General features: G+C 32.1%; 1 protein-coding gene across 1 annotated transcript; it reads left to right on the top strand.

The window, feature by feature from the left end:
* Positions 1–858: 858 nt before the first annotated feature.
* On the top strand, positions 859–12,026 carry LOC133329273 (speckle-type POZ protein-like). The gene is made up of 2 exons (XM_061537763.1): positions 859–1,073; positions 11,537–12,026. The coding sequence occupies exons 1-2, from the start codon at positions 859–861 to the stop codon at positions 12,024–12,026; spliced, it is 705 nt and encodes a 234-aa protein (XP_061393747.1).
* Positions 12,027–20,290: the final 8,264 nt, after the last annotated feature.

Raw genomic sequence — 20,290 nt, 5'->3', positions numbered from 1 at the left:
GCAAAATAAGAGGACAAGGAGACGCCAAAGAGCTTCCCGTCATCGAATACGAGGTATACCGGCAATTTCCTAATGATAAGACTGACTTCTCTCGGAGAGCAAATGAAAAGAAAGAAGAGCTTTTCATCTTCGAATACAAAGTAAAAGATTAGCCAATTCAAAGTTAAAGGATAGAATCCATCGATTGAGGGCGGAATGTTGACACTAGTATTCAGAAAATGAGACTTCATCTTAATCTTCTGATAAGTCTAACCTTCCTTTCACTTCCTCAGATATGGTGAAAAGAATTAAGTATCCGCAAGAGAAGACGAATTCAAAAGGAAATGAAGACAAAGAAAAATCTTATCGTGTCGGGTGCAAAGATAAAGGCGGGACAAGCCAAACTTTAAGGAACTGCTACGAGAATCCATCAACTCTTGCTCAAATATCCAAAAGACGAGGCCGTAAAGGCCGGGAAAAACTAAAATACTGGATGCGGTCCACAATAAAATCTTGGATAATCTGCTGGTGAAGAATAGAGAACTGAAAAAGGAGACCCATAAGGAGGTGTTAGATGAGATACACAAAGAGATTTTACGTTGATAACAAGGGGGCTATATCGATCTGTATAGCTATATAGACGTCATGTAAAATCTAGTGGATAGAATTGCCTATCCATGTGAGATAATCAAACTCAAGCTGGCGAAGAAAATTGACATTCATCGATAACAAAAGGCAACAGTCTCCGTCAGAGGTTAGGGAAACATGTTTACAACAGAACGTATGCTCAAGACACTACTAGTGAAGTAGTTGGAATTTTTCCACAAGGAGGAGAATGAAAATCGGATCCTTCCTGTGGAAGACTTGAACATATCTTCAATGGCATCTCTGGCCAAGACCAAAGATAAAACGTACTCCGTATCCAACACGGTCTTCTCCAAAATTGACTATTTGAGAGAGAAGGATGCCACAAAAGGCAACTATTTGCATCACATGTTAGCGCAGCGAGTTCAAAACATATCGCAGAAGTGGAAATTCATCCAGGTAGACGTTGATATGACTCTATTGGCAAGTCTGGCCAAACTAATGATATGGTACTACGTTTCCCAACGCAACGTACTTAAAAATAAGTAGAGCGCGGATTCCAGAGGAAGAAACCACAAATATCGGCAAGGGAGAAACACCCAGCAAAAAAGTGAGGAAGTCGAGGAGAATATGACTGACTTACAATAAAAGGCCAATTGAGACTATTGGAAGTTAACCCCTTATATCTAAATTGCAAGGTGCGGCTGATATTTCTACAAATTCGATGGTACTATTTTAATCCTCTAAGAAGCCGAAATATAAAATTACCGAAACTTTAGAAAATGGGGCTTGCTCAATCGAAATGATCGGCAAATTGTCCAAAAAGAAATGTGTTATCCTCTTAGAACTCGAAATCCCTAATTACAGCTACGTTGATTGGAAAATGGGGCTAGGCCTATGGTCACGACCTTTATATTGGGTCTATGCCAATTCTTCGATCTACAGTCAAAATCGTTTATACCTTAAAAAGGACGGTATATTTATATGTTTGTGAAAATATGGAGCCACCTAACCGCGAAATGACAAATTATAGGCTCTTCGGTAGGACCTGTTTTGCAAACTAAGTCAAAACATGGACCTATATTTTAACATTTTTGCTTTACCCACCAAGAATCTTGAATTTCAAATTGCAGAATATTCGTTTGCAATATGAAGCTATAGCCTTAACCAGTGAGCGGAGCAGTATAGTCGGACGGGGCAGACCATATTATACCCTACACAACTTCCACGGAAATCTAACTTTCTGTGGTTCTATATATGAAAAATATTTCGCGATATTTGCACCCTCTTGACCGACTAGAGGTCAACGAATATTACTAATATTCAGTACAGCCCTTCTAATTACTCGTTCAGAGTCCCTTCACCGAGGGTTGTGTTGTGATGTTCAGATTTCAATTGTGGCCTATAGTTGGATCAAAAAACACGAAAATTAGTTTTCGGTTTACTTCATCCCAATATTATCTGATAATCACCGAAAATTATAGGCGTTGTCCTTGACCATACCTGGACCCTCATGGAAAATTTCAATGCGATCAGCGCTATATTTCCGCCCTACAGTGTGGTAATGGGTTACTAAATAATATCGGAATACGTAAGCACCTGTAAATTTTTAAGTATAACACCCACATTCGAGTACATACGACAATATAATTGGTATAAATTTAAAGGTCAACCACTCCTCTTGGATATACTATCAACTTCTAGGGTCTACATCCTTCAGGGATAAATATATAGGCTATAGAATACAAATGTTGTAATTTTCACACAAAAGTCAGGGTTAATTTGTTTGGCCCGATCTTCTTCTCCATGGACCATAATTGCGGCCTCTGGAGCGACCAGAAAAAAAGAAAATTTTCGATGCATTTCATCCCCTAAATATTAACCGATCGACTCAGCTATATGACGATCGGTATACTAAAAGGTGGCTCTAGGACCAATATTTCGCGGCGTTACAAACTCTTGGGGCTGCACAAATCTATAATACCCTGACAACATAGTTGTGTAGGGTATAAAAATATCATAGATGGGTCGGTACAATGACGGTTATACCAAAAAATCAACAGGCAAAATCGGCATAGGATTTTGGTATGATCCGAGTTATTGCAGGTCGAATTGAAATATCGGTCTTACAACCTAGTGTGCACAATACTCGGAAGGAGTAACCGATTAAGTCCAATCATATTACACATCCCTATAAAGGATAAACATTTTGTCGTGAGGGTTTACAATCCCAAAAGGACACCTACTTACGATTCCGAAAATAACGCCCTAATCTCCTCATGGAGACGATCGACGCTCGCCATCTGATCACAAACCGTGGCAATTCGGAGTACATTATTTTGTGACGATAGCCAAGATCTCCAAAGGAAGGATGTCCAGATTGAGCTGCATAATTAGGGAGGATTTGACATTTTTCGTAAGGGTCCACCCTTTGACTTTTTGATTGTATCACCTAACACTTGCATCAAGCCTTTGTAACACGAACATAGAAATTTCGTTTAGACCAAGGACTTTGAGTAGAATAACCTTTAAGATAATTGTCTCTACTTCACAAACTGTAAAGTCTCGTTTTAGATTCTTGATCTTGTTCAGATCCTTGCCACGAAACTTAATGGAGGCTTGCCGATTATAAAGATAATTGGGAAGCCAGCACTTAACATTATTCGGAAGGTTGAATTTCAGAACGTAATGATCCATCGTATCAAGATCAAAGCAAGCGAACCTCAGCTGTTTTTGCTCGAATCTAATGTTAAATCTTTGGCCCAAGACTATAAATATATCTTGACTTGGTCGTTGTTTACGTTTTTAGAATGAAAAATTGGATGAATGGGTAGTGAGATTTTCTTTGTTATAAAAATAAAACTATTGTATAAAAATAATCACTTCGGAGGGTGCCTTGGTATATCGCTATATTTAAAAGAAGTTCCTGCCTGAAGCTTTCCGTTTTAGTAGATTTTCCATAGTAAATCTAAGAACATTTTTCAATTTATTATCCATCCGCCACCATAAAATACAATTACAAAATTCTACTAGAATTCAGAACAGATGTATTTCTCCGTAAAACGGAAATTCTACAAACTAATGGACCAATATATTCTAGTAGCCAGCTGTAAACATAAATAAGGAAAACAAAGAACATTAGACAAAAATCAAATCTAGAATCTTAATTTATAATACGTACGTACATCTACTACTAACTACTTCCGAAACCTAGATTTGTTCTAAGATTATTATCGTTGTTTTGTTTTTTTTTTTCGACTGGAGATCTTCAAACTAAACCGTAGAAACCTAATATCTGTCTCTGAACAACAGCAACAACTAACAAAAAGAGGTAAATACAAACCCAAATCATTGTGATTTGTAGGTTTTTAGATGAAGTTGGTTCCACATGAGTAATTAAGAAGGTAAACGCCATAGCTGATGTTGTTTGGAAACAACAACAAAAAGAAGAAACGCACGCGCCAGCCCTTTGTGGAAAATAAAACTGAAAAGCAACAGCAAATAAAAAAATAATAGATCTATGCGAAAGATTGTTTTGAATGAAATGAAAACAATTGCCATTTCAATGACTTCTGAAAAGGGAGTAGAAGGGGAAATTGTAAAAAAACGGATTGAAGAACATTGATGTTTATTGATCTTGGTAACAGCCTCTGCAACAGCGATAGAATGCAGACAGAACTTAAAGTTGACAGAGAAAAAAATAGCAGCAATTGAAGAAATAATTAAAACCAGCGACCATTTCCAAGAAGATTCCCTAGCCACTGAGAGAAAAACTATGTAATACCAATCCCTACGTAATATAGGTCCATCTCGAAATATAATCGTTACTTAATTTTCTGCAAGAAGATGTTTAATCTTCCCATTTTTTTGAAGTGTAAAAAAATGTTGGAAATTTTTCACACTTAGTAAAATATATGTAATTTTTGATTTTCCCTCCGCTTAATCGAGGTTCAGGTGAAGCTTAACGAATGAAAACATACAAAAAATGAGTTAGAAATAGTTCCGGTCATTCATATAAGGGAATGGGTTTAGTTTTATGAGGAATGTCCATACTTCATAATATCAACCTCTTAAATACATATGCTCATAACTTCATAATTTGGCCATATATGATCGTATTGGCGGCATTAACAAACCTGTACTTTGTTAACAAAAATACATGGACGGACAGACGGACGGACATGCATGAATCGACTCAGAAAGTGATTCTATGCATATTCTCAAAAGGAACCATGGGTCTATCTCGATTATTTTTGCTTGTTACAAACATATGCACAAAGACATAATACCCTGTACCACAGTGTGGTGAAGGGTATAAAAACTATTGACAAAGAAAAAAAAAAATATTTGCTGATTTTCTCATAAAATTAGACGTAGACTTACCTATTAGTTACAGGTCGATACGATTTCAAGTCATTTACAATGCACTTGAATGCCGCCATTATATGCGCACACAAATATTTGAATTATTTCACAATTTTGGTGCGGCAGTAATCCATTTCGCAGCATTCCTATAGATTCGAGCCATGGTTTTGCCACACAATTGACCGAAATTCTAAGTAATTCGATATTGATGGTTCAGAAATGCATTTACATTTGCTTCTATCCACTTGGAAATTCAGATTTTTTGATTGCCATCGCCATCCGAAAATTCTCAATTTGTCATTTTTTCCATTTTTTATTTTTATATATATTACAGCAGCGTAACTTAACATCGAACTCCAGATAATTTCATAATTTTGGATGTCCACGCCTTTTCGAATTATTATGCTCCAATTAACGTTTTGATTATTATGCTCCAATGTCCAATCAGCAAACGTTTTGATTTGACAACACAAAATTTTCGCCCGATTAGTTTTTTTTCCATTTTAAAATCAATTCCCTTAAATGACCGAATATATTTTCAGTTTTATTTGTTAGCTTCCTTTGGTTTATCTACACTTGGACTTGAAGCGGCAGTTATCCATTGATTCCTATAGATTTGTCCCAAAAATTTAACTCAAATTTGACATTTTTCACATTGTTTTAAATTTGTATAATATGACATACATACGCAAATTTGTCATCAGCGTAATTAAACATCGAAATCCGGGTAATTTCATCATTTTCGATGTTCACTACCCACGCCTTTTCGAATTATGGCATTATTATTATTATTATTTTTCTTTTAAAGATATAATTGAACCAAAATTTATAGGTCTATTTCATATCGAAAGAAATTGAAAAATGTTTGAGTTTTCAATAAACAACCAAGCCGGCACTATTTTGAAATTCTTACCGTCGATGTCGGTAAACTCTTTTTTGAAGACGTTACAAATGCTCTGTTCCCGTACTTAAAATGTGGAAATTTTTTTTTAAATTTTTAAATGAAAATCGAAAACAAATTCAATTAACAAAAGAATATTGATTTGTTCCCGCACAACATTTATTTACTATTTATTTCGACATTATAAGTCTATTCCAGAACCTGCAAGAATTTACAACTTTTTACTATGATAGCATTTTTTCCTTTATGTTATCGAAATAAATGTTGTACGGGAACAGATTTTGATTTTCCTTTAAACATTAAAAAAAAAATACCACATTTTAAGTACGGGAACAGAGCATTTGTAACGTCTTCAAAAAAAGTTTACCGACATCGACGGTAAGAATTTCGAAATAGTGTCGGCTTGGTTGTTTATTTAAACCTCAAACTTTTTTCAATTTCTTTCGATATGAAAAAGACCTATAAATTTTGGTTCAATTATATCGTTAAAAGAAAAAGACATTGGAGCATAATAATGCGATAATTCGAAAAGGCGTTGCTAGTGAACATCGGAAATGATAAAATTACCTGAAGTTCGCTGTTAAAATTCACTGCTGTCAAATATGCGTATTTATGCCATTATAAAAATAAAAAAAACTTTTGAAAAAATTGACAAATTTAAATTGAATTGTTGAGAATTATCGGTTGACAAAGGCATTTCAGCAAATTTGAATCGCCAACAAATACAAATTTATTTACAAAATTCATTAAAATTTCGGGTAATTGTCCTGGGAAGTCATAGATCAAATCTATGGGAATGCTGCGAAAATCAATGGATATCTGCCACTCCAAAAATGGGAAATAATTTAAATATTTGTGGGGGCGATTGGTGACGGCATTCAACTGCATGGAAAATAACTTGAAAACGAGAACATTGGATCTGAGAAAATCAGCAAACGTTTTGATTCAGTCAACACTAATTATTCGTGTAAAAAAATGTACGACAGTCTCTCGATATTCCTAACGATGACCTTTTTAATTTTCTTCATCATTTCAGATACCTTTAGATAATGATCCACCAGAATTTCAACGAAATGAGTGGAATAAAAGTTATATTTGAGGCATCAACAAACAGCCAATATGTTTGTTTAAGACCCCATGGTATAAACATGTCATAAACACCACATCGAGGTTTTTCATATATTTGTCAGTGGATTCAAGCTCACTCTCTCGAGATAAAATGGAACCTCTTCAATTTATTTCACATAACGAAAACCTTAAATGTGTTTAAATAAAGTTCGTCAAAAGCAGTTGAAGCCTTATGGGCGAACAATGGGACTTAAAATATTCTGGAATTGCGGGTGGTAAAATCACAAATAATCGGAAACAAAATTAATAGTCACAGCGCCAAAGACAAACGTACCATCTTACGGTTCTTGTAGGGGCTGCCACAGGCATGGATTTTTTGTCACCATAACAATCGTTAGGGATCATATAGACTTGAATCAATATCCTTAAAATCAGTAGATCATTTGAAGCACAAATTGCGTAAATTTAACATTTATACACTTACAAATAATTTGCGCCATAAATACTTTCCTTGGACCCTCCTTAATTTGCTGTATTTGAGTTAGAGTAACTTCGGGTAATGTGGACCACCATTTTCTTTTTTTGATATTGTGGGCGTAACAACGGTAAAAAATAAAAACGAAATTGTTTTCACAACATAGTAGATTTGTTGGGTAAATATATTCCAGGTCAAATATTATTTATAATTTTCTATAAAAATGTTATTGCATTATATTTCAAAAAACCAAACCTACGAATAAAAATAACTTGGCGGGTAATGTGGACCTGTATGTGTGTATCATGAGGATCAGTAAGTTAAAGGTAGGTGGTGCATTGGTTGTGATAAGTTTCCATTTATTGCACTCTTGGGTAACAATGAATGCAAAAATATATGGGTTAATGTTTTGGACTAGCCCCCACTTAAGGGTACCGCCCTATTTGCTGTATTTTGCAGATCCTTGCTTCATTATCCAATCGAGGCACCTGTAATTTCGCATATCGAGTTTTCAGAGGGTAGAATACCTCCTTGCATATTCAATGCGCCCATGTTTCGAACTCGTCCTCGTGAAACTCTCCCACTTTTTCATAGTGGTCCACATTACCCGACATTGAATATTTTTATTTAAAAAATAATTATCTGCTTCAAAAATGAATAAAAATTAAAAATCACCGATCGTAATTGCAGCTAAACGTATATTTTTGTTAAAGAAAACAAGAAAACCACATAACTTCTTTATATTCGAGAAAAAAAAGTGTTCGACTATTGTGCAAAAACGTCCGACTATTGTGGTAAAAAAAATTTTTTTACAATCAGAGCTACATTTTCTACTACTACATTTTCAACATTGCAATTATTTATTAAAAACCAAGTTTGATGTTTGTTTTCACTATCAAGGCGGCATTGACATATTTCAAGCATTTTCTTAGATATGGGGGGTGGTCCACATTAGACGCCTGGTCCACATTACCCGAAGTTACTCTAATATTTTTTAATTTTGTCAAATTAAAAAAAAAAATTACAAAATTTATCGCCTTCAAATAAAAACGTTAACTGACAATGAGGTGCGAATTTCAAAATAGTGCCGGCTTGGTTGTTTATTGAAAGCTCAAACATTTTTCAATTTCTTTCGATATGAAATAGACCTATAAATTTTGGTTCAATTATATCGTTAAAAGAAAAAGACGTTGGAGCATAATATTGCGAGAATTCTAAAAAACGTTGCTAGTGAACATCGAAAATTATAAAATTTCCTGGATTTCGATGTTTAATACGCCGATGACAAATTTGCGTATGTATGTCATTATTATAAAAATTTAAAGCAATCTGAAAATATGTCAAATTTTAATTAAATTTTTGAAGCCATGGGACAAATCTATAGGAATCAATGGATAACTGCCGCTTCAAGTCCAAGTGTAGATCAACCAAAGGAAACAAGCAAATAAAACTGAAAATATGTTCGGTCATTTAAGGGAATTGATTTTAAAATGGAGAAAAAAACTAATCGGGCGAAAAATTTGTGTTGTCAAATCAAAACGTTTGCTGATTTTCTTATGAATTTGGACGTTGACTAACCTTTTAGATTCAGATCGACATTTCCACGTTTTCTAGCCATTTACAACGCAGTTGACCATCATCATCACAAATATTCGTAAATTTTTACATTTTTGGAGCGGCAGTTATCTTCCCGTTACAATTATCGGGAATTATAACGACATTGATATGGTTAATTTAAAATTGCATTTATGTATATTTGTTCCTACTTTCAAATTTGTTTGAATGCCATCGCCATCCGATAGTTCTCAAAATGACACACCATGGTATAATAATAGAAGGTAACAGCAAGTGTTGTTGTACAACAAACGATACAACAACCACATGGAAATTTGTTGTTGTAAGTTTTACTAGTGTCAACTTCATTTGACCTTCTATTATTATACTATGGTCTCGTATGTATTTTTCTTTTAAGGAAATAATTGATCCAAAGTTTATAGGTCTATTTCATATCGAAAGAAATTTAAAAATGTTTGAGGTTTCAAAAAACAACGAAGCCAGCACTATTCTATTAAATTCGTACCTCATTATCAGTTAATGATTTTTATTGAAGGCGACATAAAAAATTCAAAATTTTAGTGAAAATTAATTTTTTAATATTATGCCATGTTCTGACGGGCATTCGAACAACGCAGTTCGCTCTCAGAATTACGTACATGAATTAACCCGTTCATACAACACTATTCTTAATTCATGTCATCAGAGTTTTTTTATTTCAAACTTTTTGTTTCTTGTTTTGTGACATATTTGCGTGAATCACATATGAATCTAAATAGAAAAAATAATTTTCGTTCTCCTGACTATAGTATGATTCAATATTTATTTACTTTTAATTAAAAACATTAATTTTTTCGGAAAATATTGTTGTTTCAAATACATTTCCATACATTTTCACAATTCAAATTTCACATCATGGCATTATTATTAAAGGTAGTCTCATTTGCTATATCGATGATGGCAGCCCAAGGAACTCTGTACTTGATTTTGTCATTTTCAAATAAAATTTGTATTTGAAACCGTAAAAATAAAAAAAATGAATAAAAATTCCTGCAGAATATTTTAAAAGCAAAAAAATTCATATGAAATTTTTTTAATACAAATTTTAATAAACATAATCTTTTTTATATATATTTTTTTTATAAAAATTCATATAAATTTTTTTTGATACATTTTTTTATAAAAATTCATATAATTTTTTTATAACAATTTCTATAAAATTTTTTATAAAAATTTCTATAAAATTGTTTATAAAATGTCTATAATATGTTCTTATAAAAATGTCTATAAAATTTTCCTACACAAATTTTAATAATAAAAAATTCTTTATATATATATATATATATTTTTTTTTTTTTTGTAAAAATGTTTATATTTTTTTTATACGAATTTAGTTTTTTAATACAAAATTCTTTAAGATTTTTTAGAAATGTTTCTATATAACACATCTGTCTTATAACATTCTTTTAAACATTTTTGTTTTAATTATTTAATATACTATAGGATTTTTTTAACTACAACCGTTAAAAATATTTTTCTTTAGAATAGTTTTAATTTTTTTATAAAAATTTCTATAAAAATTTTTAATACAAATTTCTATACTTTTTTTTATAAAATACAAGATACAAAAATCTTTGGGATATTTTTAAATCTTTTTATATAGAAACTTTTCTATATTTTTATTTAATAATCTTCTTTTTTATAAAAGTTTCTATAAACTTGTTTATTATAAAAAATTCTTTAAAATTTTTCTATAAATTTTTTTTATAAAAATTTCTATAAAATTTTCTTAAAATAATTCCTATAAAAATGACTTTATAATTTTTTTTAATGTTTTTAATTTTTTATATGCATTTTGTTTTTCAGTGCAAAAATCTTTAGGATTTTTTTAAATATTTTTATATAGAAAATTTTCTGTTTTTTTATTTAATAATATTTTTTATAAACATTTTTTAAACTAATTTTCTTTTAATTATTTAAAAATTCTATAGATTTTCTTCTTTAACTACAACCGTTAAAAAAATGTATTTTCTACTTTGGCGCCGACTGTAGGTGTGCGTGGAAATAAGATCAGCTGTTGCCGTCATAAGAAAAAATCAAACGGCAATGGACTCTGTGAACAGTTCGACAAACAAATAACCGTCTTTTTTTGTCGTTACATTTTGTTGAGATAGCCCTGCCGTCCAGTGTGTCAGGGTCTTCGAAATGATCAATACTGTTGGAAATATCAGTAACATCGGAAATAATAAATGTTGTTGGCAGTTCCTTGCGTTTGGTCGTTGTGATTATAAATCTCCGGAAATTGTGGTAAATAATGGGGAAGTCAAAGCCGTATGGATACTACATACAACTGCAAATACATATGTAAAGTTGATTTCATGCAATATTGAAAACATGATATTTCAAGTTACAGTAACTGAAGGATCAAAGCAATGCTCGAAGAAGATATCAACGAAACAAATAAATAAATATATCGATTTTAATACGACGAAACGTAAATATTCCGGATTTGAACATAATATGTTCGTGATATTTCTTCAAATACAATATGAAACCCTAACAGGCATCTCGAAGGATTTCGCCAATATCTTGGCTATCGAATAATTCAGCGATGTAGCTCTGGTCGCCCAAGATCGAATTGAATTCAAGGCACACAAGGTTGTGTTATGTGCTCGCAGTGATGTGTTTCGGGCCATGTTCCGCAATGACCTGCAGGAGAAGAAAACCGGTAGTATTACCATCGACGATATGGATTCGGACGTGCTCAAGAAATTACTAAATTACATCTACACGGACGAGGAAATGCCCAAAGAAATGGCAGCAGATCTATTTGTGGCTGCCAATAAATATGCCCTAGTAGATTTGCAAAAAATCTGTGAAGATATATTAATCGAAGTAATGAGTGACGACACAGTGGCTGATATTCTTCTTCTGGGCGATCGTCATTCCAGTGAACGCCTTAAATCAAAGGCTGTTCAATTTGTAATCGAAAACATTAAAAATGTGATGGCAACTGAAGGATGGCATAGATTACGTGCGAATGATCGTGATGTATGTTTGGACATCTTGGAAAAGGTCATGCAGATGCAGTTCGGTTAAGCCATATACAAAGATGTGTGTATGTACGTCTTTCATTTATTTATTACAAACTCCATTTGTTTATCGATTTTATTTATGATGCATTATTTTGTTGTATTTACAAACAAATTGAATAAAAAGAGGTGATTGTGGTGATAGCTCTTATCATAGCAAACGTGAATGTAGCTCGTACGACGTAGTAGCTAAAAAGTATGTGTGTATGGCTGTGTCGAAGTTTTTTACCACATAAAATCCCCTTTTATTATTCGGATTTCTCATTTTTTGCCTCATGGGGGTTTTTTAGTTCTTTCGATGTTTTTTTTTTTTTTTTTTTTGTATTTAATCTTTCTTTTTCATATTCTTCAAAAACTGCTTTGAAAATGACTGTTCCTAGAATGAAGACATAAAACATTTTTTTTGTTTGACAAAATTTAAAAATATTAACTCAAATACAGCAAATTAAGGAGAGACCAAGGGAAGTATTTATGCTGCAAATTATTTGTAAGTACCTATATAAATGTTACATTTGTGCAAATTGTGCTGCGAATGACCTACTGATTTTTAGGATATTGATTCAAATTTATATGATCCCGAAAGATTGTTATGCCGACGAAAAATCCATGCCTGTGGCTGCTCCTACAAGAACCATAAGATGATACGTTTATCTTTGGCGGCATGATTATTAATCTATTAATTTTGTTTCCGATTATTTGTAATTTTAGCACCCGGAATTCCAGAATACTAAGAGTCACATTGTTCGTCCATGAGGTTCAACTGCTATTTGAGAACTTTATTTAAACAAGTTTAAGGATATCGTAATGTGAAATAAATTTAAGAGGTTCCATTTTATCTCGGGCCAATGAGCTTGAATTTGTCCACTGACAAATATATGAATTGTTTATACCATAGGGTCTTAAACAAACATATTGGCTGTTTGTTGATGCCTCAAATATAACCATTAGTCCACACATTTCGTTGAAATTCTGGTGGATCATTACGTAAAGGTATCTGAAAAGATGAAGAAAATTAAAAAGGCCATCGTCAGGGGACTGCATTACATTGTTTTACACGGACTATATGATGATATTATCCTTGTCTATGATAAAAAATGGGGGAAAATTTGTGTTGACAGATCAAAACGATTGCTGATTTTCTCAGATCCAAATGTTCTCGATTTCAAGTCATTTTGAATGCGGTCATCAATCGCATACACAAATATTTGAATTATTTCCCATTTTTGTAATGGCAGATATCCATTGATTTTTGCAGCATTCCCATAGATTTGAACCATGACTTCCCAGCGCAATTACCCGAAATATTAACGATATTTTTAAATAAATTTGTATTTGTTGGCTATTCAAATTTGATTGAATGCCATCGTCAATCAATAATTCAATTTAAATTTGTCATTTTTTTCAATTTGTTTTTTATTTTTATAATAATGACATTCGTACGTATATTTGCCAGCAGCGTAATATAACATAGAACTCCAGATAATTCCATAATTTACGATGTCCACTAACGACCCCCTTTCGGATGATCGTGTTATTATGCTCCAATGTCTTTTTCTTTAAAGGATATTATTGAACTAAAAGTTATAGGTCTATTTCATATCGAAAGAAATTGAAAAATGTTTGAAGTTTAAATAAACAACCAAGCCGGCACTAATTTGAAATTCTTACCGACGATGTCGGCAAACTTTTTTGAAGACGTTCCAAATTGTCTGTTCCCGTACTTAAAATATGGTATTTTTTTTTTTTTTTAATTTTTAAAGGGAAATCGAAAACAATTTCGATTAGCAGGAGAATATTGATCTGTTTATTTATTATTTTTATTTCGACATTATAAGTCTGTTCCAGAACTAGCAAGAATTTACAACTTTTTACTACGATAGGGGTTGTACGGGAACAGACCAATATTCTTTTATCAATCAAAATTGTTTTTGGTTTCCCCCATGGTACAATTATAAAAGGTAACAGCAAATCCCAGCTGATTTGATTCCAACGTTATACTAGTGTCAATATGAATTTGACAAATTATGTTTTTAAAAATCACCCAACAGGAAAATTGGGAACGCATACAATTTAAAATTGTTCTTTATTAAATGTGCTCCTGTATTCAATTTACTCAATCTGCCTGCTGGGAAAGTTAGAGGAAGCAAATCTTTCTTCAAGGAATAACTCGCTATTCCCAGCATTTTCATATGTGTTACACATATATATGGCAATGGCTCAATTATAGGAAAGATGTGGAATAGATAGAAATATAAATTTGATAGATTTTCATTCATGTTTTTCAATTTTTATTTTGAGGATTCGAAAATATTTCATTTTCAAAAAAATAATAATTTGATGATAATTTGTTTGTTTATTTACATTTTTCTGTCAAATTAGTTGACACTAGTAGAACTTACAACAACAAATTTCCATGTGGTTGTTGTATCGTTTTTTGTACAACAACACTTGCTGTTACCTTCTATTATTATACCATGGGTTTCCCCCAAGGTGTTTTTAATAAGTGGTCTGTTCCCGTATTGCAAGAATCTATTCGATTTTACTATTTTCTTCGATATCATAAAGGGAAATTCGTTATCGTAGTAAAAAGTAGCAGATTCTTGCTGTACGGGAACAGACAGACGGGTGTATGCATCAGATACAACAACAAATATTTTACAAAAACAACATTAGGTGTGTCTGGTTACTTTCCCTGCAGGAATTGTCCAGTAACTTCTTTCTGAGAGAGTAAGGTAGTTTTATTCTCTTTTGCAAGAAAAATGCGAAAAGTAAACAGACGGCATCCCTGCAGAAGCTTGCAACTAATCAGCTGATTTGTCAAAACAAACCAATTTGTCCGCCATTATAAAGAATTAAAAGAAAGAAAACACAACCAGTTTAACAAGTTTTTGAAATAAAAAGGAAATAAAATAAAAAAATGAGCAATAAATCCATATTTGGGCTTAATAATTTACTGCCACTGGCTACAGAGACACACTGATCTTCTTCCGTCATTTTTCTAAAAATGCTGGAAATAGTCTTTTATTTTCCTATTACATATTAATACTTACGTTTTTCTCGTTTTGTAAAGTTTTTCTCCAAAAACAATTAGTCTTGCTAATTCCAAAAAAAATTATTTTCAAATTGAAAGCACAAAAATAAATAAACAAACAATAGAAAACATCTGATTGAATGTCGATGTATGAGAAGAAGAAGAGTTGCAAGAGATTGCAAGAAGAAATTTTTCCAGCAAGAATTTGCAAACTCTCACTGAAAGAACTGTCAAAATTTCTCTCTCCAACCGCTCTCTTTTGCAGAACTTTTGGGTTAACAGACGACTTCCAGTAACAATTTGTAACAATTGTTACAAACTTTAGGGTAACCAGACACACCTATTGTTGTTATAGAAATTAAATTGTCATGCTGACAATAAGTTTTTGACAAAAATAAACAAAAACAATTATTAATTCATTTTTGTCAAGAACTATTCTTTGAGGAATAATTAATGAATTTGTGTATTCTTGGGTTATTGGCGATTTTAGGTCGGTGAAAAATAAAGTTTAAGACCTGGTCGCGATTAATTTTAAGTTTCTCACAATTAGCCCATGGCTCCTTGTAATATTGTTTATCTTGTGGATTACAATCTATTTTTTCTATGTAGTGGCTTCTAATCTTGCTTCTTAAAGAAAATTGAAGGACATAAATCCCCAGCCAAAGACTAAATCATGGAAATTGTGTTGGCCGTATAAAATCGTTCCATAGGCGTATTTAACCTCCGCCGAGGATTGTGACAAGCACCAAAGGGCCGATTCCAATATAGGCTAACATAATCTCCTCGATTTCATGGACAGATTTCCACGCATAACATAAAATATGTGGACCAATCGGCGAACGTGGTTATAACTGATTTAAGCATAGGTTTCCTTTCCGTCCGTCTCTATGAATGCAGTTTTCTTTAATTTTTATTATTAAAAAATACCATTTTTGAAATCGAAATGGAATATTGAAAATGTTTTTGACAATTTACTTTACAAACAATAAAGAAAAAAGTTTGAAACCATATGATTGTCACTTACACCTTATTAAATACGCCTTGGTTTCCCCCAAGGTGTATTTAATAAGGTGTATGCATCAGATACAACAACAAACATTTTACAAAAACAACATTGTTGTTATAGAAATTAACTCTTTCAGTGTCAACAAAAACATTAATTGTAACGGTACATAGGATAACCGAAAAATCGCAAAGAAAGAGAGTAATTTTAAATGTCGAATATATTCGACAAAAATACTGAAAGGGTTAAATTGTCATGCTGACAAATAGGTTTTGACAAAAATAAATAAAAACAATTATACATTTCTTCAGGTCGAATAATTTTGAAAAGTGTCCCACATGTAAGCCTTGGTTCCTTGGGGATTTTTCTTATATTTTAAATTACAATATAATTTTCGAAGAAGTGGCTTCTTGGTAGAAAAATTGTAGGACATAAATCCCCGGTCAAACACCACAAACCCGTATGCAATCGGTCAATAGACTACGCAACAGAATCTCATTTTAAATTGTAAAAAAAATTGTATTTAGCCGGGCGATTGTAGAAAACTAATGGACAAATTCTAATACAAGCTATATAACACCATTTCCTTGATTTTGAGGGAAACAGGGGATTTAGCGGCAGATTTCTTTTTCCTTTTGGTATTAAATCGATCATAAGAACACACATATACATATGTATATTTGCAATCTGGAACCCATGTTGTACTTGCGGCCGGATTTAGAACTGATTTAAGCTCACGCTTCCTTGTCACTTGGGGCATTAACAAATATTCCGTCCCTATAAATTCATTATTATTGTACTTTTATTAATAAAAAATAATAATCGAAAACAACAGACAACATTTTAAATCGAAATGAAACGTTGACAAATATTTTTGACAATTTACTTTACAAACAATAAAGAAAAATGTTTTAAACCATATGACTGTCACTTACACCTTATTAAATACACCTGAGTTTCCCCTTAAAAATTAAAAAAAAAAAATATCACATTTATGTTAGGGAACAGACCATTTGTAACGTCTACAAAAAAGTTTACCGACATCGACGGTAAGAATTTCAAAATAGTGCCGGCTTGGTTGTTTATTGAAACCTCGAACATTTTTCAATTTCTTTCGATATGAAATAGACCTATAAATTTTGGTTCAATAATATCGTTAAAAGAAATAGAAATTGAATCATAATAATGCGATATTTCGAAAGGGCGTCGCTAGTGGACATTGAAAATGATGGAATTTACTGAAGTTCGAGGCTAAATTACGCTGCTGACAAATATAACTAAGAATGTCATTATTATGAAAATAAAAAAATTGGAGAAAAATGACAAATTTAAATTCAATTGTTGAGAATTATTGATTGACGATGGCATTCAATCAAACTTTAATGGCCAACAAATACAAATTTATTTAAAAAATTCGTTAAAATTTCGGGTAAATGTGCTGGGAAGTAATGGCTCAAATCTATGGGAATGCTGCGAAAATCAATAGATATCTGTCATTCCAAAAATGGGAAATAATTCAAATATTTGTGTGTGCGATTGATGACGGCATTCAACTGCATGGAAAATAACTTGAAAACGTGAACGTGAGAAAATCAGCAAACGTTTTGATTTGTCAACACAAATTTTTCGCCCATTTTATTTAATAGACAAGGATAATAATATCATCAATAGTCCGTGTAAAACAATGTAATGCAGTCCCCTGAGGATGGCCTTTTTAATTTTCTTCATTTTTTCAGATACATTTACGTAATGATCCTCCAGAATTTCAACGAAATGTGTAGACTAAAAGTTATATTTGAGGCATCAACAAACAGCCAATATGTTTGTTTAAGACCTTATGTTATAAACAATTCATATATTTGTCAGTGGACAAATTCAAGCTCACTGGCCCGATATAAAATGGAACCTCTTCAATTTATTTCACATTACGATATCCTAAAAAATTATCCGGGTGCTAAAATTACAAATAATCGGAAACAAAATTAATAGATTAATAGTCATGCCGCCAAAGATAAACGTATCATTTTATGGTTCTTGTAGAAGCAGCCACAGGCATGGATTTTTCGTCGCCATAACAATCTTTCGGGATCATATAGATTTGAATCAATGCCACAATTTGCATACATTTAACATTTATATAATTACAAATAATTTGCACCATAAATACTTCCCTTGGACTTTCCTTAATTTGCTGATTTCAGCTAATATTTTTAAATTTTGTCAAACTAAAAAAAAAAACATAAACAAAAAACTAAAAACACAAAATTGATCGCCTTCAAATAAAAACATTTACTGACAATGATGTACGGACTTCAAAATAGTGCCGGCTTGGTTGTTTATTGAAACCTCAAACATTTTTCAATTTCTTTCGATATGAAATAGACCTATAAATTTCGGTTCAATTATATCCTTTAATGAAAGGGATATTGGAGCATAATAATGCGACAATTCGAAAAGGTGTTGCTAGTGAAAATGGAAAATGATGAAATTGCCTGGAGTCGTTGTTAAAATTCCCAGCTGTAAAATATGTGTCAGAAAGAAAAATAAATAAATAAATTGGAAATGATTCAATTAAATTGTTGAGAATTTTCGGAAGACGATTGCATTCAAATTTCTGGATAGAAGCAAATGAATTATCAATATCGATTTCGTTAGAATTTCGGTCAAATGTGAGGCGAAACAAACCATGGCTCAAACCTATAGGAATGCTGCGAAAATCAATGGATAACAGACGCTTCAAAAATGTGAAATAATTCAAATATTCGTGTGCGATTATTATGGCCGCATTCAACTGAATTGTAAATGGCTTGAAATCGTGGAAATGTCGATCAAATAGTCAAATAGATAAGTCGACATTCAAATTCATGAGAAAATCAGCAAATGTTTTGATTTGTCAACAAAAATGGTGCACCCGTTTAGTTTGACATATTAATATGTAATTCATTAGACTATCGCAATAATAGCACCAACGATAGCCCCGATGGCCGTTTAAATTTTCTTCAGCATTGACGATACTTTTAGGTAATGATCCATCACACTTTTGGGACAATTCTTATCCATTTCCGCTTTAAAATGGGTATTGTTTTCCTGAATGTGGCGCTGTTGCAATATGATTTAAATAAATGATTCCGTTATACCTGTGAATAGCCGAATATATTTCCAGGACATTTGTTTGTTTACTTTAGTTCATCTACACATGGACTTCAAGCGGTCGTTATCCATTGTTTATTATAGATTTGACTTGGCTTCAAAAATGTAATTTAAATTTGTATTTTTTTTTCAATTTGTGTTTTTTTATTTTTATAATAATGACATTCATATGTGAATTTAGCATCGAAGTCCAGGTAATTTCATAATTTTCCATGTTCAATAGCAACGTATTTTCGATTTATCGCGTTATTATGCTCAAATATATTTTTCTTTTAACGATATCAATGGACCGAAAGTTATAGGTCTATTTCATATCGAAAGAAACTGAAAAATGTTTGAGATTTCAACAAACAACCAAGCCGGCACTGTTTTGAAATTCTTACCGTCGATGTCGGTAAACTTTTTTTGAAGACGTTACAAATGGTCTGTTCCCGTACTTAAAATGTGTATTTTTTCAAATGAAAATCAAAAACAATTTCGATTAATAGAACAATATTAGTCTATTCCTGTACAACATTTATTTACTATTTATTTTGATATCATAAATGAAAAATTGCTATCGTATCGTTCCGCAAAAAGGTAAACCAAAGTCGAAGAATTTGTTTCTTTAATTGTGCTTAAATTCGTAAACTAAAGGCAAAAAATGAAAAGAAAGATCACATTTGTCATTTTTTCTTCCCGTTCTTAGCATAAATACTAATTTGAAGACTGCAAAATCAACAATGTCGCGTGAGTTACGTCGCGTGAGTGACCGAGAACAATCCTTCGCAAATAAAGGATATACCAAATGTTGAAATTTTGAAAGTGCAATAATAATGCTTGATATCTATTATTCATTTAAAGAATATTAAATGTTCAAAATATTCACAAAATTCGTAGATTTTTCCCATTATTAGTAGAGATGTCTAAAGTCATGTATATTTGAAGTCGCGTGAGTGACCGCTCTTTTGTGGCCTTTATCTCAAAAGTTAAAAACTAGAGGCTCTCAATGTTTTTATCACTGATAGTATTCCTAAAGTTCTACAAAAAAGTATTAAGAGAGAATTGTGAAAAATGTAATTTTTTTTCGATTTATTTAAGATTTAAA

This window comes from Musca vetustissima, unplaced genomic scaffold (genome assembly GCF_032173495.1).
Source record: "Musca vetustissima isolate MV318-11 ecotype Yass unplaced genomic scaffold, APGP_CSIRO_Mvet_v1 utg17292, whole genome shotgun sequence".
Lineage (NCBI taxonomy): Eukaryota > Metazoa > Arthropoda > Insecta > Diptera > Muscidae > Musca > Musca vetustissima.
Note: the sequence above shows the minus strand (reverse complement) of the source record. Positions and strands in the feature narration are given on the sequence as shown.